The sequence below is a fragment of the Hirundo rustica genome, chromosome 6 (genome assembly GCF_015227805.2).
Source record: "Hirundo rustica isolate bHirRus1 chromosome 6, bHirRus1.pri.v3, whole genome shotgun sequence".
Classification (NCBI taxonomy): domain Eukaryota; kingdom Metazoa; phylum Chordata; class Aves; order Passeriformes; family Hirundinidae; genus Hirundo; species Hirundo rustica.
In genome coordinates, this window is record NC_053455.1 from 24,202,914 (window position 1) to 24,230,842 (window position 27,929).

General features: G+C 37.7%; 1 protein-coding gene across 3 annotated transcripts; it reads right to left on the reverse strand.

Moving 5' to 3' along the window:
* Positions 1–18,137: 18,137 nt before the first annotated feature.
* LOC120754546 (uncharacterized) lies at positions 18,138–19,142 on the reverse strand. Of its 3 annotated transcripts, XM_040068278.1 has the most exons (3): positions 18,810–19,142; positions 18,498–18,646; positions 18,138–18,406 (listed from the first exon to the last, which is right to left on the reverse strand). In XM_040068278.1, exons 1-3 carry the CDS (start codon positions 19,030–19,032, stop codon positions 18,317–18,319), a joined length of 462 nt encoding a protein of 153 aa, XP_039924212.1. In that variant the 5' UTR covers positions 19,033–19,142; the 3' UTR covers positions 18,138–18,316. The 3 variants fall into 3 exon arrangements, with proteins under 3 accessions (XP_039924212.1, XP_039924211.1, XP_039924210.1); XM_040068277.1 differs by having other exon boundaries at positions 18,138–18,646; positions 18,963–19,142; XM_040068276.1 differs by having other exon boundaries at positions 18,138–18,646.
* Between the last annotated feature and the right edge of the window lie 8,787 nt (positions 19,143–27,929).

The following is a 27,929-nucleotide window of genomic DNA, read 5'->3' on the forward strand; positions in this document are numbered from 1 at the left end:
ATTTTACCCTCCTAAGAATCTTATTCTACTTAGGTATTTTTGGTGCAGAAGCTGGTCCTTGACTTTGGTTTTCCTTATGATCTTTACCAAAACTTTTCAGCCTTACTATAACCTGTTTTAGATGAGTAATTCAGAAAAATCTGCCTCTTCATTGTCTGCTCCTTTCCCAGACCACTTAGTAGTATGTTGAACAACACAGATGCCAACACATATCCTTGAACTCTATTCAAGACGTCCTCCCACTGTGATGACTAAGCGTCTGTGCTCCCTTCCCTTCCCTTCCCTTCCCTTCCCTTCCCTTCCCTTCCCTTCCCTTCCCTTCCCTTCCCTTCCCTTCCCTTCCCTTCCCTTCCCTTCCCTTCCCTTCCCTTCCCTTCCTTCCCTTCCCTTCCCTTCCCTTCCCTTCCCTTCCCTTCCCTTCCCTTCCCTTCCCTTCCCTTCCCTTCCCTTCCCTTCCCGTCCCTTCCCTTCCCTTCCCTTCCCTCCCTTCCCTTCCCTTCCCTTCCCTTCCCTTCCCTTCCCTTCCCTTCCCTTCCCTTCCCTTCCCTTCCCTTCCCTCTGTCAAAAGGACACGCAGTCATGAGAAAAAAAAGCAAAATATAATCCTGTGTGAAGAGGCAATGTTTGCACTGACATTAAATGACAAACATTTTACTTATTAGCACTCAGTATCCACTGCTGGCAGGGTGATCATGAAGAAAGCCTCAAGAAGAAGAATAGAAAGAAGGTGGTTTCTTAATTGAACCTGGAAAAGAGAACCACAATCAGTGGCTGTGCTTTCAACTCTGTCGTTATGAGAACGCCTCCCTGCAGCAGACATGCCAATATTGGGTGACCATGTCAGAGTAAATAATAAATCTGGCTGACATTATAGGCAGTTGTTCTAGTTTACAGCTTTAATAAAATTGCAGCAAAATGTTTGGTGTGTTTATTTATTTATGTATCATCTATCTGTTTACTTATTACTGTTGAGGGCTTCAATTGCTGACAATCAGTTCCATGTCTGAGTTTGATTTATGAACTATGGAAGTAGGAACAAAAGGGTCAGCTTTAATCTCATCTAGGCAGATGAAAATCTAACAAATGTCTATTTCTCAGAAGTGAAAATGTTAGTTTCTGTTTTCTGAAACCTTTGTGTCTTGAATATGCAGGCCCTTTGTGTCCTTTGGGGTGCTTTGATAATCCACTGAAAATTGGTGCTGCTTCTGGGAATAGTGCTATGTGTTTCTCTCTTCCCATCTGAATTCTTCAGTTTAATTTCACCCTCCTGTAGCAATCCCTGATACTGTTGTGATTGCTCTATTTGCTCATCATGCTGTAGTAAAAGTGATAAGGGAGATCGTAATGGATTGACTGCCACAACAGATAAGCAGCTATCCTCCAGTGTCTGGGAAAAACCTGTGCCAAGTGCTGTAAGCTACAGATATGGAAACATCCCTAAGTGCTGTGGATTGTTTAATGTAGAAGTTCAGACTGGGTGACTGCAATGATCCTTAGCTGTACCTTGTTTTCTTCATAGACAGATGTTAAGATAAACCTAGGGAAAATAGGAGAACATTACTTTAATTTACTAGTGTGCAAAAAGTATCTCCTTTTCATTTTGAGGATCTGTTGTTAAAATCAGAATTGAATTCAAGTATCAGATTAGATGGGTCACACAGCGGTGAGCTGAATGATATCCTATCCATCATGAGTTCATTATGGCTTGTCAGGGCCAGCATGCATGTTGAGCCAGCATGCAAAGAGTTATCGAATTAATTATCCTGATAACTGCGCAGTTAACATTATTCAGAACAATGATCTTATTCAAGTGAATCCAGACCTCAAGTCTGAGCAGCTCTTGATTAATTTAGATGTTTATCAATCTAGACACTGCTCAAGAAAGGAAAGGCTCTTAAAAACATACATTTTCCATAAATGGAGTCCAGCTAGGTGGCACAATGTAGTTTTGATACATTTATATGTGAAGTTGTGTTTTAAACAGTTGCTTTCAAAAATAACTGTTCTGTTTGTTTTGAAACTAGAACAAAGTTTTACAACTCACTTATACATCAGTGGAGAAACTAGACATGGCTATTGTGGCTGCAGTCTTCACTGCAGCATGAAAGGCAGTACAACCACTGCATATCAAAATGTTTATTTAGAATGAAAAACTAGAGCCACTTTAGGAGTAAATTTGATACACAAGGAAGCAACAAAAAAAGTGTCTTCAAAATAATTTTAAAAGTTTTGCCTTGTGTCATACACAGCACCATCTTGGTCTTGTAATTTATTTAAAAATGGAACAAAATCTGTCCAATCTGACATCATTCCTGCTCAGGAGGTCTCTAAATGTCACAAAAAACTTAATGGCCGAGATGCAGCTCCCTTGCACTCAGTGATGCTGTACTTAATTTCTTTATATCTAGGCCTATGTGTCTTCCTGTATAGGAGCTGTGTGTCTCTGCATCCAATGGGGAAAAATAAATGCCATTTAGGTGCAAAATAAACCCTTCCAAGGCCAGAGTGACAGACCACATAAAAATGGAGTGACATATGTGGCCTGATGTTCACAGAGCAAGAATGGTCTGATGGCATAACAGGTATAAAGAGGAACCCAATTCTGTGGCCCAGAGGACCTGATCTCTGGGGCATAACCAGAATTTGCTGAATGCCCATGGCCAGCCTTCAGTTCAGTGTGAGGAACAGCAGGCTTTGCTGTTTTGAAAGACAGAGGAAGGAGGTGGAATTGTACGGCCACCAACATTTTGTGAGACAGGTTACTGGTTAAAGCCCTCTGCAAATTGTCAGACACTGGTTGTGTCAGGTTCCTTCAAATACAGGAAATTAATCTTGATTTCTTAACAGAATTGCCCAGCCCCAGAAGAGCCTGTGTCCATTGATCAGGTAAAGAGCCTAAAAACTAATGTCCTGTCAGGGTTAGATGCTCATTTTTTAGGTGTTCTGATGTCACTGCCACGATTCTTCAAGGAATCTGAAATCCTTGATCATCTGTAAATGCAAATGGCGACTTTTCTTCAAATATTTTTGGTTAACAGGCCTCACATCATAGTTTTAGAGGGAAGACAAAGATTACTTTAGTAACCTGAGAGCATGTTGTAAGATATAAATTTGCCCTATCTTTGTAGCATAATCTACAGTGAGAAGTGCACTATTTTATATGTAAAGGAAAACTGACATTTTAAACTGAGTAGGTTTGTTGAAGTAGACTTCTTTCTGCTCACTTATGCCATTGATTCCAGCATTCTTAAGAGGGTCTTGGAGATATCACCTCTAATTCCAGAAGTAAACCTCCATTAACCTTACATGTTTAAAATCCTAGTAAGAAACCAGATTAGATGCATCATTAAGGGTATGCATAATGTATAATGATGGAAGAAGAAAGTTTCATAAACACCTTTCAGTAATCAGTGTTTCTTTTCTGTGAATGTGAGCATACCACACACTGGTTATGACAATTTTTTTTTTAATACGTGTGTAGCAGCTTAATCTTTACTTAAAGTCCTTGAAGGACTGGGTAGTAAGTTAGCCAAGTGGCCTTTGCAAATGAACTGTATTTAGTATTGGATCAACTTGAGTAGGGGTTGGCTGAAAAATTTGATGGCTCAATTCTGCCAATCATTTTTTCTCTGTTCAACCCTCTAATCTTCCTACATGCTTTAGTTTTTCAGTGTTGTCTGAACATACCCATGGACTGTTCCATGTGCCTGCAAACAGCTTTTGAAGGATCATGGTTTTGTGAAATTTCATGCAAAGGTTTTCTTTTGGAGAATATTTTTATTATTGAAATACTGGACTGTTCTTCATTTGCTACTTGTAGTGCACATCAAAGTGACACTGTATTCATCCCAAATTCCATAAACATAAAATTCTCTTGATCTAATAAAAATAATAATGTTCTACGTTGAATTTCCTGGGCATAATTCAGCACACAGATGCATAACGTGGCTATTTAATTAATATAATACACTCTTTTCTGCATGCTGCTATATGATTAACAGCTCCTGCTGAGAAATGTACTGCAGGTACAATTGAAATGGATGAGCCTAATGAACAAGGATATTTGCATTTCATTACTATGTTGTAAAATTTCACTCATAAAATTTTATGGAATTAATTTAGCATTATTTTCTGCAGATGATCATAACAATAACTTTTGAACTAATACAAGAAAAGTTGATTCAAAATGCAATCAAAAAGCACTCAAGTTCATCAAATTACAAAAGCTTCAGGTTTTCAGGTGGGACCCAGATTTTTTGTCTCTAAACTCTTTTAGGGGGCTTTGATGGTCGAGTACAGCTCTAATACATGTTAGCTGAAGTGAAAGGCAAGATTCTTGTCCACTTTATTCTCTCATCTCTCTAATCTCTAATGATTTTCTAGGAGAAAATAAGGGGAATTTAATTCTCAAAGCAACCATTAATTTGATAGAAAAGCTCCCTGGAAAATTAATTCTTTCTTGTGTAGAAAATGATCCAGGCATGTGTTGGATGCAAATGCAATTTTCAGTTCTGTTGTTGGCAATTATGGATGTGATATGCTGATCTACAGGACATAAATTCTTGTTTCAGAAGCAGCCCTTCGAGACAAGATCACAAATGAGAAGGAAGTGGTTCTGAAGAGAATCAGCTCTGTCCAGATTAGTCAAATGTCTATTTGCAGACAGGTGCACACACTTTATAGCAGACCAAAAAAAGGCATTATAACAGAACAAAATGACTCGCCAAACTTTAATCTCCTTCTCCAGTGTGAGCGTGTATGAAGTTTCATTTTGTCTTTTGGGGAAATGACACTTACCTTGACATGAGGCTCCCCCTAATGAAGTTCATCCTTCGCTAGCCACTGCCCAAGGTGTCATCTGGACACAAAGTCATGCTAGACAGTAACGACCCTCAGGGCTTACCCCTCCATGGAGCCTCCTCCAGATGTGTGCCCACTGCTCACCTGAGCAAGCAAGTAGCCTTGTGGGTCTCCCACCCAATAATACCTTGCCAGAGCCAGCTGAATGACGGCGTGGATGTCTGGGTGATGTCAAAAAAGCACCAACAGCAGACACACATTTCTAGTGGAAGAAGAGGTCTGCCTACTAACTTTGCCTGTCAGCATATTTTCTGTTGGGGACAAGGGAAAAGATGGGGCTTAGTCATTGCAGCATTTCCCATTACTCCTGAAGGTAATTTCTCTGCCTTACTGGCAAAGATTCCTTCAATGGTGCAGCGCTGTGGATGCTGTGGTGTATTTAAGATGTCAGCACTGCAGAGATTAAATGAATAAATCTACTTTTTTGTCTAGTGGGTATATGTGTGTTGCAACTAAATCCTGCCCTCCCTGCAAGCCAAAAATGGTAATTAAAATGTAGCATTGCCTATACTGTGGTTGATCTGTGTAGGAAATTGCCCACACAAAATTTCTTACCCATCACCACAAGCACAGGTGGCTTAGTACCATTTTTTGTTCTAACTTCATTTAGACTAACTTGTGTGGATTTAATGTGAACATACATAACTCCATCTGATTCTTGAGTGATTATTTATTATTAGACAGGGATAGAAGAGTTCCCATGTAAAGTGAAATCTCTTTTTACGAGTAAGGCAGATTTTTGCAGTGTTTAAGGCCAAAAAAGGACGTCGCCTCTTTTTTTTTTTTTTTTTTTGAGTTCAATGCACTTATTCTTAAACCAGACTCCATATCCTCTGAAAGAACTAGAGCACAGATGTATTTCAGATATGTAAAGTTTCAGCTCACAGGAGGAAAATGAAGCTTTTAGGCTGATGGTTTTTGAGGGGGTTTAGCAGATGTAGAAAAGATGTTGAAAGAGATAGCAGAGCAGTCCATTTCTTAGATGTGCTGAAGGTTTGTAAAATTTTCTGTCTGCATACAACTGTCAGGAAAATAGAACTGACATGAGCTCCCATTTTAATGTGAATTTTGATTGACAAAGCTGTTGTACTTAACTCAGGTGTCATATCTGTGTATAAAAAGGCTTTTGACTGATTATTATGCTGATAGCATTGTGCTGTATCTCAGAAAAGAGAAGATTGCAAAGGTCTGAGGATTATTCAGGACATATAAAAATCTTGTGTATCAAAAGAGTTTCCCCTTTAAAAAAGAAAGTAGACATTTGACAAGCTAGCTTGATTACATTTTAGCCCTTGGTGTGATTTGTGTCTTGAAAGATAGTAGTGCAGAAACAGTGTGTGAAAGAGCTAAATCTGAAGCAAGTTTTCAGAGTAATATCTGAGGATTTTTTGTTACTGTGGCTGTGGTAAAGTAGCATGGTTTTATAGAAAAGTAGATATTCTCTCCCTCAGCAGCCTTAGCCACTTAGCTTTTTAAAATATATAATCTGCTCTTATCCTTCCTAAGTGTCAAAAATTCAGAAGAGAATACAGAGCAAGTGTACCCTTTCCTTGGCTATAACATGGCCAGTACCATGAAATACCATCACTTGCTCCAGGATACAAGCCCGATGAGGAAGATCTGCCCAGGCCCGCACAATTTTGTACCCTAAGAGAATTCCTTTCCTCAAATACTAGGAGTCAGCCAACAACGTCCTGAGCTTTCTGGAAACACTTGTTCTGGTTTCCTCTCCCATGAGTAGCCAGTTGTGAGCGTCTCCTATATTGCTGGCTTTTACATTCAACCCATCGTTTTTCCAGAATGTGCTCATTTCCTCTGTGTAATTTGAATGAAGAATTTGCTAAAAGAATTTGCCACTGTTTTTCAGGTTTTCTCTCCTTTTTGATAAATGAACAGCTCTGTGGAAAAAAAATCCAAAACAATTGAATTAAGGAGAGTTTCGATTTCCTTGATTCAGTTTTTTATTTCCCTTTGGTTTGTTAATTTTGTTTTCCTTTATATCTATTGGCTTCTTAACTAAATCAAGCTATCTGCATTCTGGTTTACTAAGTAGGAATGACAGAGAAGGAAGGGATATGCACAGAACAAAAAAGGTCTCACCTACTAAGGCTGTAATTCACATTTCTTGATTTATTTGACTACTTTAATTATTAGAATTCATAGTCTTGATTTCTAGTTTTTGTAAATGACAGTGGGAAGAAGCCGCTGTAGTCTTCATTTAAGGTGTGAAAAATGTGCAGGAAATGTAACTGAACTATTTAGATGATTCTTCCAGTGAATTCATCCAGAAATAACATAGACCAATGGCTATAGTACTCAACTTCTACAAGGGAACATAGATTTATTTACTGATTTTGCCATAGAAAAATGGTGTAATCTTTTGAAAATCAGCTCTTGGGTTCAGTTTCATCCTCTGGAAGACAGATATTTTGCTACCTTTTTGTTTGAAAATAGCAAATCAGAATGTCTACAGATGGTAATGTGCTGACAGACAGAGACAGTGTTCCTAGTCTGTTAATACTAAATCTGAGACACACCAGATAAAAGAGATGTTAGATGTTGACACCTTTCTTTCATTATTATGAATGTTCATTCCCTGCAGGACAAACACATTTGTCACAAAAACCTCTGCAAACTTGGAGAAACCAAGTTCCAATCCTGTCTTCAATTTTAACAACTGAAGTGAGAATATTTCTAAATTATAACAAAACCACGTTTTTGTTCACACATAAAGATAATACTTGTGATTTTAGGGGGATTTGGTTTGGGTTTTTTTTTCTCTATGAAGCTGAACACCACTTCTGGTGAGAAGAGGAAATCCAAGCAACTCTGAATTACATCAGTTCCCTGAACTTTCCAGAATTCCTTCCTGCCTCTTTGGTGTCCCCAGAACATGGGATATTCTGAAAGGTTGTCTTGCAGATTTGGGGAGAAACGATCTCATCTCCATTACATGCATTAAAAAAAATTACTGTTTCATTATGTCCAATATTTCTTTGACTTTAACACCTATATTTTCTGAAGACGCTCTCAAACCTTTGCCAGCTCTGAATGATCCAGTTCATACGTGTTGACACTAGATGAAGGATGATACCTCCAGGAGCTTCAGGAGCTGATGACATGGGGAGACTTTTTTTGCAAGTGGTGTTACCAGATTTTAGGAAAAACTCTCAAGAACAAAGAGTCAGGTTTAGAGCAGAAACACTGTTTATTCTGCACAGGGTGCAAGGTGGAAATTTTCAACAAATTAAGCACACTAGGGAGTAAAAAGAAAAAGAATGTACACATTGAAATTTGCATAAACCCACCTACCTAATTCAGAGTTGCCATCCACCTAATGCAGAGTCATTTAGGTTTCACACCTGTAGTGTGTAATTTTGTGTTTTAATATCATACAGTCTATTCTATTTCACCCTCCCTGGGCTGGTGGTTTATGCTGGGTTGTGCCCAGTCATTGGGTTGTCAGTCTTCCCTGATACATACCTCTTATTCCCCAATGTTCTCTGTCAATTCTCCCTGGTACCAGTCCCAGCCTGGACTGCCCCTTGGGAAATCCTCTATTATTTGAGGCTCCATTGGTCTATTTATATAAATCTCCTCACATTATCCTCCCCATTGGTTTGTGTTCTGTAAACCTCACCTTGTGTCCATCCCTGGTCTTCTCCCTGTTGGCCCCTTGACCCTAAACTCCACCCTGATTGTGTCCCTTAAAACCCACGATCCAGTCTTTGTTCCCCATCCTCACCCCTGCTCTGCGTTTGAGTTATGTTACAGTTTATGTTGCTTTTATGCTGTGCAGAACACAAGACTGTATGCCAAGTAAGATATGATCTGCCTAAAAAATTGCCAAGCAGGACTAAAAATATAAAAGCTTTCCATAAGCATTAAGCAACACCTGCTTAATGCACCATAGCATCTATTTGCATTCAAAAGATGGGTTAGAGGTGAGAATGATACCATCAGCAAGTGAGATCAAAGGAAGTTTTGTGGTTTAGAAACTGTACTCCTCAATTTAGTTCTCCCAACGAGACTCTCTCAAACCAGACGCTGCTTGCTCACTCCCCCCACTCCCCTTCCCCTCCCCCTTCCTGCTCCGGGGATGGAGTTGAGAATTGGAGGCACATAAATATGAAAATCATTACCTGAGATAAGCACAATTTACTGGAAACAGCAATGAAACAAGAAAATGAGCAGTAGCAGCAACAATGCTAAGAACAAAAGATATAAGAAAAAGAATGTATTTACACAGAAAGTAAACGCCAGATCATTTGTGTCCCCACTCCAACCATGAGAAATGAGAGAGCCCCCAATTCCTGCCCCTGGCAAGTGACATGAGACAGTACCAAAAAACCATCAGGTTCCCCTCATGCTCTGTAAAAAAATTAACCCTGTCCTGGCCAAAACTAGAACAGGAAGGTACGGTGATTTGTGCTTAAAGATAGCAGTGGGATGGAGCTGGGCAATGGGCTGTCCCTCCTGCCTTTTCATTACTGTCCAAATTGATAAAGGAAGCAAAGGGAATGAGAGAAATGAGATTTTCCAGGCATAGGAAAAGGGATTTGAGATATGATAACCATAAGTCTAGTCAGGATTGGGGAATAAGGAGGATTATGAGTGAGAAGAGGTAGGAGGACATGTTTAGAACGAGGTAGCTACAGGTATAATTAATCAGATGAGGCAGGGGAGACTCTGTCACAAGGTACTGTAAGCATGCAGTGTCTTTCATTGTTAAAAGGCAATGATGGCATTTCAACATGTTATAGAATAATTACTTAGTTTGTGAGCTAAATTATTTATACAAAGAAGTAGCAAAACACATGGTTGTGTTTCCCAAGGAACTCTTTTGCTTGTTTTAATGCTTTTGTTTATTTTTAATAACATCTCTTTTCTGGATTTCCATGGCAGTTATAAATTCATCTTGTTCCTTTATATCTAATTTACTCTCAGTACAAACAAAGTACTTTGGAGAAGTTGCTTAATGAATCTACACCTTACTGCTTGCCACATGTCCAGCAATTACACAATGTGTGTCTGTGATTCGCAGGTGTTGCTGGGGATAAGTAGTCTTTATGTTGGAAATTTTATTTTTACAGGTGGCAGCGTCATATCCATTGAGTGTCAATAGTGATTTTTCACTTACTGGATTTTTGTTTTCTCACAGTGTTGTGGGTTTTGATCTGACTGTGTCTAGATTAAATTCTAAGTGTTAGGAGATTTCAATTTATATTCATGTGATTTCCTTCTTGCCCTGTGTGTTTTCATTTGATGCATTAATAAAATTTTGTACCTTATTCATTAATTTCAATCCCTACTAGCAAAAGGGACATTGCAAGACCATTACAGCTCTTCTGTTTGATAATTAGTACTGTTGCCAGTTTCTTTTAAACAAACACAATAGATCAGTAGATTCTGTCAGTGGTTCTACATAATTACTAATCATTATTAAAACAATTAGTTTTAAAATTAAATTTAAATAAAATTAAAACAGTCAAACTTGCAATGAACCCTTACTGTATAAATTGACACTATGTTTGTGTGACACTACAAAAGGATGAAAATAAAAGGGGAAATGAGAACTGGAAGGGAAAAACAAAAAATTAATCTCAAACAGTAAGAGATAGAAGGTGAAGGAAATAATGCAGAGAAAAAGGTGATGTTTAGTCATAACTGGCATTTTCACTAGACTTAGGACTGTGAAAAGCAAAGCCCAAGGGACAGGCTGTTCAGTTTAAAACTTCAGGGGTGGGAAGGAGTTTCATAGAGTAATCTTTTTGTAGCTATATACAAACAACTTTTCTTACACACTTGATACTGACACAGAAGTGGGACATTCAGAAAGCCAAAATGTTCTTTCTTTTTTTTTTTTTTTTTAATGACAATTGAAACTGCTCTTGAAAAGCTTGATTTTCTAACACTACCATAATTGTCTCAAGTCCTGCTATCTTCAGCTCCTTCTCTACTGCTTTTTATGCTGAGTTAAGTACCACAAAGATAAGACAGGAAGAATTTCCTCTGTTCTTGACTGAAATGCTACAAGTGTCATATCAACACACTATTTCTGAACATTTGTGGAGTAGACAGTCTCCAAACATGTTATCCACCCCTAGTGTAAATAAATACAATACAGATGAGTTTGTAGAACCTTGTTGCCTTTTATATCTTGCCTGATCTTTCAGAAAACTGGCATAGAGGGAAATGAATAAGAAACCAAGTACCCATTAACCACTGCTGCTAACTGAAAAATACTTCCTCAATACATGCGGGAGGTTGGATCCAGGTTGAGACGCCTCTCTGCTGGTTTAATGCTGGTGGTAAAGACTCGTCCACAGGGGCCCTTTCTTCTCACAGAAGAATTTGTGAAGAGTGAAGTGTGCCAGGCTAATACATTGCAGAAGGACAAGAATCTGGAAATATTTAAGATCATTAATGTTTAGTAGGCAATTTAGAGGGGAAAAAAACCAGTGATGTAAATGGAGGGATGATAGGAAGACCAAAAGGAAACAAATAATTGATGGAAAATCAAGAACTAGAAGAATTTATGAAGGTAAAGAATAAAATTATATATAGAGTGGAGGAGATTCGAGACTCCATTGTAAGGAGACATTATTACTCTTTGGGACCCTCTTAGTATACTGTCAAAACAGTTTTTACCCTAATAATTGTCATAAGTAGGGAAACTTAATGGAAGTTTGGCATTTTGTGGACCCTGTGAAAGAGGCTTGGGACTCTGTAGTAGATTTTCAGGGTAAAGGAAAAATGAATTGATTTTTTTAATGTTGTTGCACTGTCATGGAAATCTATGTAATGATTACCTTCCTCAGCAACCGAAAACTCATAACTGGGAAAAAAAAAAAAAAAAAAGGCAAATCAAGATGAAACATATATTTGCATATTATTATATTTATGCAATTCTATTTATTATATTTTACCCAAATACAGTGTATCTACAATAGCTTGTAACTTAGGTGAGAAAAGCCCTTGGAAAGGGCATTGCTGAAAGGCAGAAAATAGAAGCAATTGCTGTAAGAGAACAGAACTACAAATATTTTTATCTACCCAGTCTTAGACATCAGTCTTCATGATTTTTGCTTTAATTCAGTGTTAGTGGCTTTAATTTTTTATGAAATAATTCCAGTGTTGTTTTAGTCAATAATAGTATCAATGTGTATAACCAAAGAATATAATTAATAGCTAATAATTTGGATCAAAAAGGCTTTATTTGTTTCATGAAATGATGATCAGATCCTCATGAAGTGGATCCTCCAGGACATTCAATATTGTCAAATTGAACTTGGTGAGCATCAGCCCAACAGCTCTCAAGCAGGCACGGGAAAGGCAGGAAACACTCTTCTTTCAAAATAGTACAAGTGCTCTAACAATGCAGCTGCAGAGAAAGAAGGCCTCAAATCACACCCAAAGCCAATCCATGCTGAGTTTCAGCAGAGAAAAGCTACTGTGAAGAGAGCTTGTACAAAAGAGAAAGTGATCTTGTTATTAAATCTAATTTCTAATAAAGATGGATTCAAAACCTTGCATCTGAACAACCTTGAATTACTTTGGTTCTAGAAATCAAATCCACCATTTGGAATTCTGTCAGATCAAATGATAAATGTGAACAGTTACATTAATCTTTACTTCTTCAGAATAGGTATGAAGCCTCAGGGAAGAAAAAAATTTAAAGGCATGGAGGAGGAAGGAAGAAAGAATTTATGTAGGCCAGAGGATGCTCACCAGTTCTTAAAAAAAGGGAATATACTTTTTATTATTTAACTTCCAATATTAGTTTTTGACTCCAGATATACCAATGTTTTCTGATTTTAGAGGTGCTACTCTTGATTATTAGAATTCAGAGGATTTTCGTCCCACAAAGATAATATGCCACCAATTAGAGATCACAAAGTGTTCATTGGGCACAAATTTACCATTAAAGACCTTGCAGCATTGTAAGGATGCTTGGAATATATGGAATACCTTGGAATATATGGTATTTTGGTACACAATAATCTGACATTAAAACAATGTAATCAAGTATGCAAGTTGCCAATAATGTATGTGCCTTTTTTCACATCTTAAGTCTTGTCTAGATGTGTTGCCAAGATATCTAATATATGTGTTTCATTTTGCCAGTTAATGAAAAACGTAGAATTCAGAAGTCTTGTTTTCAGGAGGAGTACTGACTATCCAGCTACTCTTACCCACCCTTTCCTATTCAGTCCAGAAATATTACAGAAAAGCATGAGAGAGATTTAATTGCAGGATTCTTTCAAAGACATTTTTAGTTGCTTAATTTCTGTGCAAGACTGGGGTGCTAAACAGAGGTGTTTGCTCATAGCCCTGATTTAGTAGCATAAATCTCTGGAGAGGGCTGGGTTGATGATATTCTTTTGCTTGCTCGCTGCTTTCCCTGTTTTCTAGTGGTATGTCTTCTCCCTGATCAGTATGCTGCTCGTTTGGCTTGTCCCTATAAGGCATTGGTTAGGGTGCTTGGACACTGGGATTTTGCTTCTTAGTGAAGGGCTGAGCACTCAAAATCTGAGTACTGCAGCCCCAGCAGAAATGAATGTACAGGTTATCGTGAACTGATCCTTCCCTACTCATCCTTCCTGCCCAGAGGGAAGTGTGAACATCTGCCCTATTAGCAGGGAGCCTGAGTATTTTATGAGGTCTGGCTTCATCATTATGATTGAAAAAACATTCTCTAGTGGCTGTGAATCCTATCCACTCAATAGAAGTAACACATTGTTAAAATATTTTTTCTACTATATCAAAATGGAGTTGAATTGGTAACAACCAATATGTTAAACCCGATCTATAGAATGCAAAAAAGACTGCAACTTGTCACAAGAAAATGATCATTTGCAAAGTGGACAGCTGACCAGTTGAACTGGTCTATACTGCCTTTGTCTATCAGATATGATTTAGGTACTGCAGAGTCCTCGTATCCATAACTGGGTTATAAACCTACTGTATGGGGAGACAAAAGTAACAGACTGTCTTCATACAATATAAGTGCACCACACAGCAGGTAAAAATTAATATAAAAAGAGAACTTAAAAGATCAGCTTCTATTTAATAGTCAGTTAAGTACTAAGGATAAAAGAAAAAAGGTGTTTTACACATGAGAACTCCCAATCTTTGATAAAACCTATTGTTGCTTTGTCTACAGCAACTAGGGTGTAAAACATTCCTTTCAGGTATGGCTGCTATGAAAAGTAAAGTCACAATAACAGGGGCTAGAACAGCTTAGTATTAAATGTTACTACGAATGTGCAACTGGATTTTTTCCACATTGGCTTAACGTCCAAGGGAAATTAGGTCTATGGGATAGCATTTTATCTGTCTCAATATCGGCCAATCTGTCATTCTGTATCTCCTTGAATGTACCAGCTACTTTAAAACAAACTTCTGGACAGAGGTGTAGAGGGCTCAGTAATATTAAATTCATCCAAGCTGCAAGAAAATAGGCCGCTGAGAAGAGGAGAAAGAGTCAAATTGGCATTGTACCATCGGGGACCCCACATAGACTGGAGTGAGATGAAGGCCAAATGTACATCTTATCAAATGCGCAGAACATGCCTTGTTTTGAATCCATTCCGGTGAGTACTGGATTGTCTTTGACACAAAAGCTCTGTTCTGTTCTGAAGTCGATTTCTGTGCTGTGTGCTCAGGCTCCCTAAGGGAATTGCCAGCAAGGGCCCAAGACATTGTGTTTACTGATGAATGCTCCTTGCTGCCTAGTGCAGCACAGAGATTTCCTGAAATATGGCATTGCATTACCAGGAGATGTGTCACTTGAAAGACAGTGCACAGAAATCTGGAAATGTCTTCAGAAGGTGCCCTGACAGATTTAGCAGAAGAGATCTGTGAAAGCTGAAGACAGGTTTGGGGTTTTTGCAGGTGGTGGTACTTTCCTCATCAGTTGTATCCTCCTCACCTCTAATTAAGAAGTGAAAGCTAATAGTGACTGTAATATAGTATTTGGGAGAAACTCAGAAGTTTGATATTCTGGCTGTAAGCCAGAACACATTTAAATAGTGTCTCTGGTGAAACACTCAGTTCCTAACAGGTCAGACTGTAGCAGTATTTCTGTTCCGGCATTTGTTTTTCTCCATTCATGACACTGGTTTACAAACAGTGCTTCTTGTCACTGTTTCATAGCTGTTCATTTGGTTACAGAGAAGAACCTTTAGCTCAAATAAGTAGCTGGGGTCAGCAAAGTAGGGAGATAGAGGGCACTCTAGACATAAAACTAACGATTATTTTATGTGGTCCCTGTTGTCTGAATAGCACTGTGATGAAGGTGCATGTACCCAGGCATCAGCACCCAATGAAAATAACTTTGTAACATATTTTAATGTTTTTCACTTCCTTTTTAGATTCTTTGCCTTAATTTTTCCCTTGCTTTATTTTTAGTCACTAATTAACTACTATTTCATTTGTCCACAGTCTAAAATTAGGATGGCTTCACCTAACCAAATTTGCTGGAATATCGCATTAAGTGTAAAGTGAAGTCATCAAATTTTCTATCAATAATAGGCACTTGTGCCCATCTGTATTGATGGAAATTTAACTTGTGTGTGGATTTTCTTTGTTCATAGCAGTATATCCATTCTATCAAATCTGACATATAGTCCCAGTGTAAGACATTTAAATTAATCTGCCATAACACAAAAGTATACTATTATTTTTAAATCATAGTAGTATTTCTTTTCCACATTTATCTCACTCTATCATTGCTGCAAATATAATGGGTTGCTATGTTCATCATACTTTATGAATTAATATCCATTTTCTTAAGTTTGGACTTCTGTAAATACTCTATACTTTACCTCTTCTCATATACTTTCCTAATAATCAGAAAAAATGCAAAACTTTTCCCAGGGGTTGACTATACTTAGCAGAATTTGCAGCTCATTTTACACCTCCTTAATGATCCGTCCCAATGAAAAATATTCTCTTTCCTTGTCAATTTTAAAGTTAACCCAAATAAAATATACAATGTTCCCCACTGATCTGCTGGCCAGTGTTGCTCTCTGAATAATAAATCTTACTAGTGCCAATGGTACTCTTATGATGTATTACACTAGCATATTAATATGAATACATTCATCCAAAAAGCTGCTCATCACCCAAGAAAATCAGAATATCTACAGAATTGTGGTGACAAATTATGTACTTGGCACGAGCAGGGTTCACCTGAGATGCATTAGGAATGAAGACAAAATGCTCATTATCAGATCGTTTTTTCTCATTTATATGAAAGAGAATCCCACTTGACTTTTGCAAACAAAAGCAGAATTTCATCTTAGGGAAGCGATTATATTTCACTGTTACAAACATCCTTTTCTCTTTTTTGTAATCTTGTGTCAATGTTTATTCCCTGTGGCGGGATACAAATGGACTCGTTTAATTTTCCTTGCCCCACATTTTGCCACAGATGTTTTGTCCTAGCTATGTGTTAGCATATATTTCACTTGTATGGCCTTTGTTCCATCCTGGAAATTGAAGCATAAAATTATTTCAGAACATAGGTTTAAATACGGAGTTAATGCAAAGCACATCAATTAATCTTTCATTCTTTGTTTAAGTTAAAACCTCTGCCCCATCAATCCTGTGTGATTCTAGATGAAGAGTCCAGCGGTGTTGTTTCTGTATCTATACTAATGTCAGTCCTATTTCACTTAAACTAGAAAAGTCTTATCCCTACTATTTATTTTATAACACATAATTGAGCATATACCTATCACTAACCTTAAACTGTTTAGCACCAGTATTTGTATTGATATAGACATGATAGAATATAGATAAATATAAGCTGAAAAATGTGTTGGAGAGACAGGATAGATGAGTTTGCACTGAGCTACTTCTTTTCTTTGAACAATTAGTTCAAATGTGGCTGGTTTGTCTAGTCTGTGCTGCAGTGATCATTCTGCCCTAAACCCTTAGGACTAAGCCTGTGGAATAAATATTACCAGCTTGATGCTCTTCCTAAGGTAAACAAAAAAAAATCTATTCCAGTATAGATATACTTACAGTCATATTTAAATTGTCCACCTGTGTTTTAATTCAGTAATACTACATCTTTTCCAGCATTAGAGTTAATAAAAAAGGAAAGCACGGCCAAATTTCATTGACTGTTAAAGAAAGAGTGAGTTTCTCACTTGTTTGCACAGCCACCTGGTTTGCCAATGAAATTATAGAAATCTTGCAGGAAAATTAGCTAAAATATCCTTGGTTTTGTTTCAAAACTGATCTAAATGTTATATGTTCGTGACTTACTTAACAAAAAATGGACTGATGGAAATATGTAAATAGGGGCTCTGAATATTGTTGTGTTGTGGAAAAAATATAGATGAAACAGAGCAAGATAGCTTACAATACTAGAGGGATATTGCATGTAAATATGTACACTGCATTAAACCAATGTCTTAGAACTTTGTTCTTCAAGGGAAAGAGATGTTAAAACAAAGTGCATAGTGAAGGCTCATTAAGCTTGAAAAGACATTGTAGGGATTTTTGAGTAATTCAGTTCTTTTCAATGGCAAACTCTTCATTCTATACATTTTGTTCAAGATGACAGTAGCCAGGGTCATCTACTGCCTGAAAGGAGTTGCACTTCAGATCAGGTTTCTGCATTAGGGTTTGCGTTGTGAGTGCCTTGGACTGATTATCAAAACCCCAGATATGAAGTTTCTACTGAATTCTATTTAAGGAAGTTAGATAACCAGCCATTTAGTAAAGCTTTTATGGGAACCAGCTTCGAGCAGGTGATGTGGGAATGTCTGGGGAGAATCTCCATGCTGGCCAGGGTGAGATCCTGTTTGGCTCAACAAGGAAGGATTTTTGTGTGACTCCTACCTTGCAAACTCCTCAGAGCTGTATTGAGAAATCCAGCCTCGGCTATACCATTTTAAAGGGCTTTCGGCTCGATCATCTCCCAAGTGATGGCATGGTTAGCAAGGTAAGTGTGTCCTGCTTTAAAACAGCACTAAATAATATGCCTCAAACATTTTTTAGTATGAAATTCAGTGGCTCCATCCAAAACACCTAACCTGCTCCATGCTTAAGATCATCAATCAGTGTTTTAGAGTTTACCATTTTCATCTGTTTCACAGTTTAGATATGAGCTTTATCTCCAGGAAATAACACTAGAAACAATTCTTCTCCTATTTCCTCCAGCCCAAACTAGTAAAGGTTGTAATGGAACTCAGGAAAACAAAAAGGGAGGAGAATGCACAACCCCCATAGAATGAACTGAACTAGGAAAATACCTTTATTTTTCTGTTTTTGTTTATTTTCAACATTGCCTGCGTAAGCTGAGATAACTGAGGTCAGAGAACCAGTAGCCCCAGCAGTCCATAGACATCCATGATGGAACAGATATCCACATGCAGCCCACGGAGGACCCCACACCGGAGCAGGTGGATGTACCCAAAGGAGGCTGTGACCCTGTGCTTTACCAGGCTCCTGGCAGGTTGTATGGTCCCACGTAGAGGAGCCCTGGCTGGAGCAGGTTTGCTGGCAGGACCTGTGACCCTGTGGGGGCCTATACAATCTGTTCCTGAAGGACTGAACCACATCAAAGGTTCCCAAGTGGAACAGTTTCTAAAGAACTGTAGTCCATGGGAAGTACTCACATTGGAGAAGTTCATGGAAGACTGTTTCCTGTTGGAGGGACCCCATACTGGAGAAGAGGAAGAGTGTGAAGAGTCCTCCCCTTCTGGAGGAAACAGCAGCAGACAATGAGTGATGAACTGACCATAAACTCCATTCCTATCCTGTTTGTCTGGGTGGGGAGAAGGTAGAGAACATGGAAAAAAATTAAAGCCTGGGAAGAAGGGAGGGGTGGGAGGAAAGTGTTTAAAAGTTTTGGGTTTATCTCTCATTACCCTACTCTGATTTGATTGGTAATAAATTAAATTAATTTGCCCAAGTTGAGTCTTCTCTACCTGTAAAATCAACTGATGAGTCTTCTCTCCCTACACTTAGGAGGGAAAGAGCTGCTGAGCCTTTCATTATATTTCCTCTCCCCTGCGCAGCTGAGGAGGGGAGTGATAGAGCAGCTTTGGAGAGCACCTGGACTCCAGACAGGGTCAACTCACTGTGTTTCTTCTGCCAGCTCATCCCCAGTGGCAAAACAAATGTTTTCTGCAATGCAGCTCTTTCTAGCATTTATTTGCTATCACTGCTGAAAAGTGCTGTGTTGTTTTGGAGTGCCCAGGCTGCTTGACTGGTTAGAATAACCATGCCTACGAGAAAATATTAAGTGCTAATAAGCCTAACTGTAGGTCTCTGCTTAAGATCTGCTGTCAGCTGGCACCTTTCAGAAGCATTTCAGAGCTTAAATGGCAGGGAAGATATTTTGCAATCAGATGAAGAGAATTTCAAAATTGCTGATGTTGGAAGGCAGGTGGTCTAGATTAACCCCACTGCTCAAACTAGGGTCTGCTAGAGCCACTTGCACTCTTCCTTTAGCTCAGTTCACCTGACACTAATTATTCTAATACAAACTTGTGAATTGGAGACTAGATACGTTTTTCAATCAACATAAGTATGTGATGTTAACCCACTTTTTACAAATGTTTATACAAAAGAAGTTGTTTGGAAAGTGTTGCCTTCATGGAAGTTAACAGACTATAGCATGTCTGAAACACCATTTCTGTGTTGCTAGACTGAATGTAGGAAATGCTAATTCTCATTTGTGAAAAAGGCTTCTGTGCTCAATTATCCCAGGAAATTCTGTGCACGGGCAGAGAGCTCCTGTCATTGGAAACTTGTATGTGTATCCTAGTTCTCTGGAGAAGCAAACCAACCATACTAGATGCTGAAAAAGGCTTAAGACCTTTGTTTGAGGATGCAATGAAGCAACAAACATTTTTGGCATAGGAGATAGTAATGGAGTGCAGCTGGGAAGTGAAAGCAAACTGGAAAAATAAAATTCTTTCAGCTCTTAGGGCTGAGTATTCTGAGTAAAGAATAAGGACTTAAAGATCAGAAAGAAAAAAGGTAACAAAAAATCCACCTGCAAGTGCATACACACATCATCTGTGCACTCCAAAAAGGAATATTCAGGGAATCTAATTTTAGAAATAGAAATTAGGTTGTAGAATTACCTGACTCTCATAAAGAACCAATGCTCTTAGACTCAGCAGGACTGCCTTATTTAGCCTACAGAAAATGTCAGGTAATTTCAGTTACTTGGCTTTCAGTTACAAAGAACCTGGCTAATTTAAAGTACTCTAAATTTGCTAAGGGCATGCAGATGAATATCTTTACACATTGGCTGATAATAGGGTAACTTTTTGCTTTGTGTTTGTGGCTAAAACTTTTGAATCAGAGTTTACTAATTTTCTCTGGTTTTCCCAATATAACTTTTATTTTTAATGGGAATCAAGACAGATTTGTAATATAACATTTCAGATTTTCTGTCTTTTTTAAAAGCTTTTGATGCCATTTTTACATAAATACTTCCATAATCTGCTTATATAAACAGGACATTCATGACCTGTATGAAGAGAAACAGCTATAAAATTTCTTGTCTTACACACAGATCAGATCATTTAGCTTGTAATAAAAGGGAAATATTTTCTACATTTCAATCCATATTTTTTGTTTGATGGAAAATTGTATCTTTCATTTAGATTTTAAATGAGCAGTGTATGTTAAAACTCTGTCTGACAATTATCCCTTTATATGCTAAATCTACCTACTAGATAACAAAATATCACTGAATTTAGTATATAAACATGTACCAAAGAAAGGGCTGTTTTGCCAGCTGTCATAACAAGGGATTGCAAAATGGCAGCCAGTTCACGTAATGAAGATCTTTGCCTCCCAGATGTTTATATATTTCCTATTGCATTAGAACAATCTCAACTGAACCCTGGATGCTGCTGCAAAACTAATAATTACTGCTGCACTTATCCCTGCATAGCTGGCACCTTAACCGTGGGGGCAAAACAGCACTCATCACTGGTCCAGCAGCTGGTCCAGCAGCAAGGAATTAGCAGCCCGCCCCTCCTGCCACCCTCCAGCTCTGCAGCAGCGTGCCTGCTTGCTGGCTGCTCCCTCATGCTGCTCCCAGCAGTGCACAGGTGGGTGTGCAGCCAGCATGGAGCTGAGCACAGAAGAAAGCCTGGCGACATTAAGGTTTGGAGTGCTGTAAGTGGGGCTGTCCCTGCTTCCCCACAGTCATTGCCTAAAGTGCTCATTTCTGTAGCTGCTGATGCTGAGGTTTGATGCATTGTGTTCAGTAAGCAACAGGAGCCAGGGACACAGGGAGGCATATTTCCAAGTCCTTCCTAGGGGGTCAGGAGAGAAAACCAAAGCATTAGTTCAGTTGCTCTGAAGAGAAAAGAATGACTGCTGTAGAATTTAGCAGCTCTGGATCTGAACTCTCATTCACAACACAGTATTTAGTATCTGCTGGAGGGATGGGGGGAGTCCTGGGGAGGCAGAGGGGGCAGTGGCCACATCAGCTGTTCCAAGTGACCTGTGACCAGGAGTGAGCACTACTGCATACAGCAGCATCAAAGAAAGTGCTGCAAAAATTTCCAACCTAAAAAAATCCAACATCTGATTTGCTTTGCTTTTTCAGAGAAATGGTAATTGCTAGTTATAAGGTAGTGAAAGTCATGTTACCTTGAAACAAACTTCAATAAATTTTTTTCCTGATCCAACTACAGATCCTCTTTTGGCATCACCTTATGCAACAACTCATTCATATTTCTGCCAGCATTACACAGCAGTGTGTCGCAGGCAGTGCTGAATTGTCCTTCTCTCTGAAAGCAGCTTCTTGCTTTTCCACCTGAGCTGTCGTTCATCCACCCACAAATCACATTGTCAGCAGGTTTCTACTGTTCAGATGGCAGGAGAAGTTTTGGGTAAAACTACAGGCTCAGACATATGTCCTTTATCAGTATCATATATAAAGGCCAGTGGCTTAGACCTATGAATTTAAAGCAGTTTGAATTGCATATTTATTCACTGAGGAAAATATAGACTGGCTCATTTTTTTAATGTCTAGCTAATGTACCTACTCTAATAGTACCCAGTGATATGTTTCTAATGTTGGCATCTGCTTGTACCAAGAAAAAACTTAGCAAGCACATAAAAAACCCTCATCAGCTTCTGCCCAAATTACTTCTATAAGCTGTACCATATGGTCAAAGATAAAATCTAATATTGGAAATACCAGTTGTTTAATTGCTAGCTCTAATACACTGGGGAAAATAAGATATTTACTCTGAAGGATTCATAATTTGACTTCATCTCCTCTGGTTTTATTGCACGAATGTCAGTGCTGCCTTTTCTGATCATTCAGATACTCATTAGCTCCTTGGCAGATGTAATGTTCCTGCTCTCTTGCAGTTAAAATTTAACAATCAGACTTTTCCCTATCTATCACAGCCCTCAAGCAATTAATGCTATCAGAAGGAAAAGTGACTTTTCAGATAACTGAACCAGCCTCACAACTGAGCATTCTAAATAATTTCTCCAGTAAAAACGATTTTATAAGGATTTTTGGATCCCTTTTGAGCTGCAGGAGGATTTTATGTTCCCAAATCTGCTTTACTTAACAATTTTACCTGAATGTTCAGTCAAGTCTGTTTAGAAAATCTAAGAACTGCATAGTAGTTGATGACTTTTTATTTTCAATATTAAATAATCCCATCAAATGAACAAAGGATGTTGCTATTTTATATATATGTGAAGAAAAAAATACGGTGATTATTTATTATATACATAATATATGGCATTTCACAAAACACAACTATTTAAACACCTTACCTCCTGAAGAGATCATATATCATGGAGGTGCTCTTTAAATTCCACAAGAATTTTAGCCACAAAAAAAAGAGATTATCTATTTTAGATCCCTGTGAAAGCATATCACTTTGTAGATAAGTTTGCCCAGCCATGTAAAGAAATGAAGGAGAAATGTTCCCTCACATATATAGATACCACACAAGATTGTCCTGAGATTTTTTTAAACTGTGATCTTTTTTCTCCTTAGTTTGAGCATGTTATGTAAGACAAAAATTTACGTATGGAATCTACTGGAAACTGCCATCTCTATTTACCATTTTTTATTAGTAAGTCTCTCAGATTAGTCCATTCAGAAAGTACTAGATGTCTCATTATAATGACTATATTTTTATCTTGATCTGGTTCAAATGCACTAAAAATCTATTCTTAAAAGATTGAATAGCTATCACTCTAGAATAGCAGTTTTAAAATCAGTTTACTGACTACAAGAAAACCCCCTACTTATAAATTATTATATCTGATTCAGTAGAAAGGTTGATTAAATATACTTGTTCTGATTCTGAGATTTGAGTTGTGTGTGTGGTTGTTTTTTTTTTTTTTTTTTTAATTTTTATTTTTATTTCTGTGGTAGTCAGGATGATAGTCACCTACCCCTCTAAGAACAAGAAGAAAAATACCCATAACTAGTTCATGCCTACTGAGGAGCTTTCTTTGAAACCTTATTTGCTAATGGTTAAAAATAAAGAGTGGGTTGCTGTTTGGAGAGGTAATCTGCTTTTCAGTATGTGTCAGGGGGGTGCATGGTATCAACTTTATTCAAATGATCTTTTCAAAGCTTGGGATATCGGTGTTTCCAAGTGTTTCCCTTGAGCTGCATGGAAGAGATGAGAATTGGGAAAGGCAATACTTTGAGCTGCATGGAAGAGATGAGAATTGGAAAAGGCAATACTTTGAGCTATTTTTTTTAGGTACATTACCCACATATTTGTGTCAGTACAGCTTTGTGTTGAAGCCAATAAGCAGGAGATGTGAACAGCTGAATTTCTCTGAGATAGCAGTAAATGAGATTAAAATAGCTTGAGAAATGCTTATGTAAAATATCAGGTTTCCTAATGTCCTCTGATGGCTCTATGTAGACAGAACTAGCAGCATGTTATCAGACACAATTATGCGATGATTTGGATTAGGCTTGCTGGGAACAGGGGAAACCAACTGTTTGTATACTTACATATGTACATACACATATTACAGCCACATGTACTGCCACAGCCCAAAATGTTTAGTGACAATTTATAAAATTTATAATATTTTTTTTTTTTCAACTCCCCCTACCACTAAAATATCTCACTCCTGAGTAAAAAATGTTTTCTTTGGCTATATTACAGTATTGGATTTAGTCAATTCACAGTCCTTTGCTCCATCTTCATGGGACTTCTAGGTAATTTCAATGCATCCTTTTACCAAAGTTTTTTAATTTTTCTGGAAGCAGATTAAGGAAGTTTTATTTATTTATTTATTTATTTAGATTTTTAGATTTCTAAAATAACTAGCAGACATGAATCACTGACTGATGGGTCTCTAATGGCCCATTGTGACTGTGGATAATTGGTAGTTGTATAGAACTACAGAAAATTGTATCCCAAATGGTTGTTTCATTGAAAAGAGACAGCTGGTACCCAGATCAGCTATCCTGAATTTTACAGCATGGTGATAGCAAGATTAAAAGTCTCTTGTTTTTGCAGCAATCAGTTAAAAGTTTCAGGGATGCTTCCCAACTGAGTATATCTTGGTATTTGACAAATGGTAACTCTTAACATATTAGTTTTCAAATGAAGATCGGCAGTCATATCAGGATGGAAGAAAGACATAGATGACATTTCTAGCATAAGCAGCTGCTTATTAGGATTAAATTTTCCATAGAAATAAATATATTTACTACCTTGATAATATCCTCCCTTGAATTCAGAATTGGTTTACAAGACTACACCAAATCCTCTCACAAAAATATTTTGAAAAGAAATCTTAAAAACCAACCTTTTAGTAACGTAAATGCACAGTCACTGACACAACGCTACTAAGATTATAACACATCACCCTCCACATGAGAAAAAAAGCAGCTTAACTTCACCTTTAAGCAAAATGAAATGGCTGTTGGTTCATCCCACTGAGTTGAGGCCCAGCTGGAGTCTGCTTGTGGGCTGTGGATGAATTTTCTATTAAATTCTTCTGATTAATATGCTAACCTGAGAAATAAAATACATTACTATAGTCTGTTGATGATGTGTAGCTATGGGAATATGACAATCATGTTTTGTTCCTCAGCTGAACATCTATAAAAGTAATACTTAGATCAGGTATAGATGTTCACCTCAACTCAGCGTGACTTATCATCCTGGCAAAGAAGGGTCCGAATTAGTGGAGGTTTCTGGTGCTTATGTTTTGTAAGTTATATACTTAGAGAACTGTCCTTTGGAAATATTTTCTCAAACTACACCTCCCCCCTTCCCCCCCAACAGCTCACATTTAACTATATATCCTTGGAGTTTATTTGGCAAAGAAAATTTTCATCTTAGAAAAGCAACGCTACAGTAGTTTCTTTTTTGATGTTGAAAAATAATTTGTCCCAGCAGACAGTGCTGTAGATTAGATCATAAAACTGAGGGGAAAAAAAAAAGTCAAATAATTTGGACCTGATTAGATTCCTAAAACTGGGAAAACTTGCATAGTTTGCAGCATTTACAGATGAAGAATAAGCTACTAGAAAAAAAAGGTGATTCTGATTGGGATTTGGTAACGTAGTATATAACATCTGGGACTACAAACTGATACTTGTGAGTTATTTGTGGGCTGCAAGGTAGATACACACATTCACATAAACTTTAACCAAGCTATTACAGCTTTTTAATAAGACAGTGATTTTGACAGAATGAAAAGGCTTTGATGTTTTATTGAAAACAGCACTGTTTTGAAATAGCCTTCCCTGAGGATCTAGCAAACAAAATTAACATCAAACATACTTCTGTGGCAAGCATCTTTTTGCCCCATAATGTATACAGCTATAAGCACGTAGATTCACAGCATTCTAAAATTTGAATTTAAAATGCAAACTTGCTGTTCAAGACTGTGGAAAAGAGCATTTGATAACCATGATCCTTGTGGGGAACCGTTGTTTACACTGAAAAGAGATTTTCAACAGTACAAAGAAAATCAGTCATTCTACAGTCTGATAGCCAGCTAAATAACTTGTGTTAATCTTTATGCCTAAGGAAAGTTCCTACTAAAATAATGGGGGGTTTAAGTGCCCTTATGACTTTCATTAAGGTTTCATGATTGTTGCTAACACCAGATTAGCATAGGATACTGAGGCCATAGCTTCACAGACCTTAACTCTGTAACTTTGCACTACCATGTCAGCCATCCAAGCTGCGTTACATCAGTGATTCTTTGTAAAAAGAGGTTTGAAGAGATTTTATATCACATTTATGATGCATGTAGGACACAATGTGTTATTTATTGTACTGTACCGTTACTTAATCTACCATGGAGCTTTTTGGTAAAATGGTTTTATGACAAAAAGGTTTGAGCATACTTTAAATAGCAAATTATGTTTATCTTTCATGGATATAGTGTATTTCCAGCATTTTTCCTGCCATTCTGTTGGTTTGGATACTGTAAGTCAGTGAACCACTATCAGAGTTACCCTCACAGCTTTGGATTTAGGACTGGAGGCAGTCAGTGGCTCACACAACTTTGGAGCTGTGCCTGTGAAAAGATTTCCACTGGATAAAATCACAAAAGTTAATCTGTTCCCACTTGCAGTAGCAGCCAGGTCTGTTCCAAAAATAACTAGCCATTTTCTGTATCACAGGGTAAAGCTCAGTTGTGAAAATAGAAAGTAACTGACTTTTACCATGGAACATTTATAACAAAAATGTGCACTCAAAGGAAGCATTTGGCAGAGCTAAAGGCATGTGAGGAAAGATAAATTTTAAAAATTCAATGAAATAATATAGGAATTTACAGAAAAACACCAGTATTACTCTCTTATACCTCTGTCCAGTTTATCTTGTTCACTCAATGTCATTTTGAATATTGGCTTATGCAACAAAGTCTTGTCTTTTCATGTGTTTTTTTTTTTTTTTTCTTTTACTCTCCACAGTCTATAAAGGATGTCACACAGTTTTGTACATCTGCTCTCTCAGCCCACTCCAATCATTTTAATTTCCACTATATTTTTCTTCAAGACCTTGACTGTGACAAACTAGACCATGAAGGTGAACCTGCAGAAAGAAGAAAACCATGCTGCACTGGTCCTCCTGCTCTGTTCAGCAGAGAGGAGCACAAGACCTGCACAGTTCATCCCAAACACACCTCACAATTTCAAAAATGAGAATCCTGTCAGGCAAAATTGTTTCAAATGACAGAAGAACAGTCTCTAGCACAACTGGAAAACAACAAATCATAATACATGCTGCTTTTCCATTAGAATATTTATTTTAAGTTTAGTTCTAAATCAAAGGACTTCAGAATAATCATTCCAGTAAAGTTTATAGATTGCAAGGCATTGTGTTTCTGAGGCATTCACTCCATAGATTTATTACGCTTGCATTTAAGAAGAATTTCTTTACTTGGGGAAAAAAAAAAAAAAGTTTTAATTGGAAATAAGACTTGTCTTTTTTTTTTTTTTTTTAAATTTAACAAAATAAGAACTGTTTCTACAAACCGTGGTAGCTCTAAACAGCTTTAAACTCAAACAAGAGAATACTAAGTAAAGAAACATATAAAAAGAGGCAGAACGCAATCTTCCACTGGCGTCACCTTCTGTGGAGTTAACCAGAAGGTGGCTGTGGAAATACATGGTGTTCCCACACTCCTTTGCATGCATTCTCACATAATTCATTTCCCATGTCAGTGAAAATATATACTCTTTGTTCAGCACACTGTACACCTTCATGGAACGTGTGGAGGCAAATCATTTTTGGTTATGCATCCTGATACACTCACTAAAGCAAACAATTGTCATCGTAAGTTTCAAATCATTTTGAAATCCAAGTTTACTTTTAAAATATGTGTAGGAGGTATTAAAATCTAGGAATCCATAAAGACACTGATTTTACCTCCTGCTGTAATTTTCCCACAGTCAGTATTCCAGTGATCTAGATGTGAAAAATACCTGTTTCTATTTCCTCTAAACACAGGGGTTAGCTACCTTCTCACCTCTTGCAAACATCCCCTTCTGCTTCACAGCTACCAAACATCTTTTTCCATCCTGTTGAGTTTGCTATTTCTGTTTCAGACCA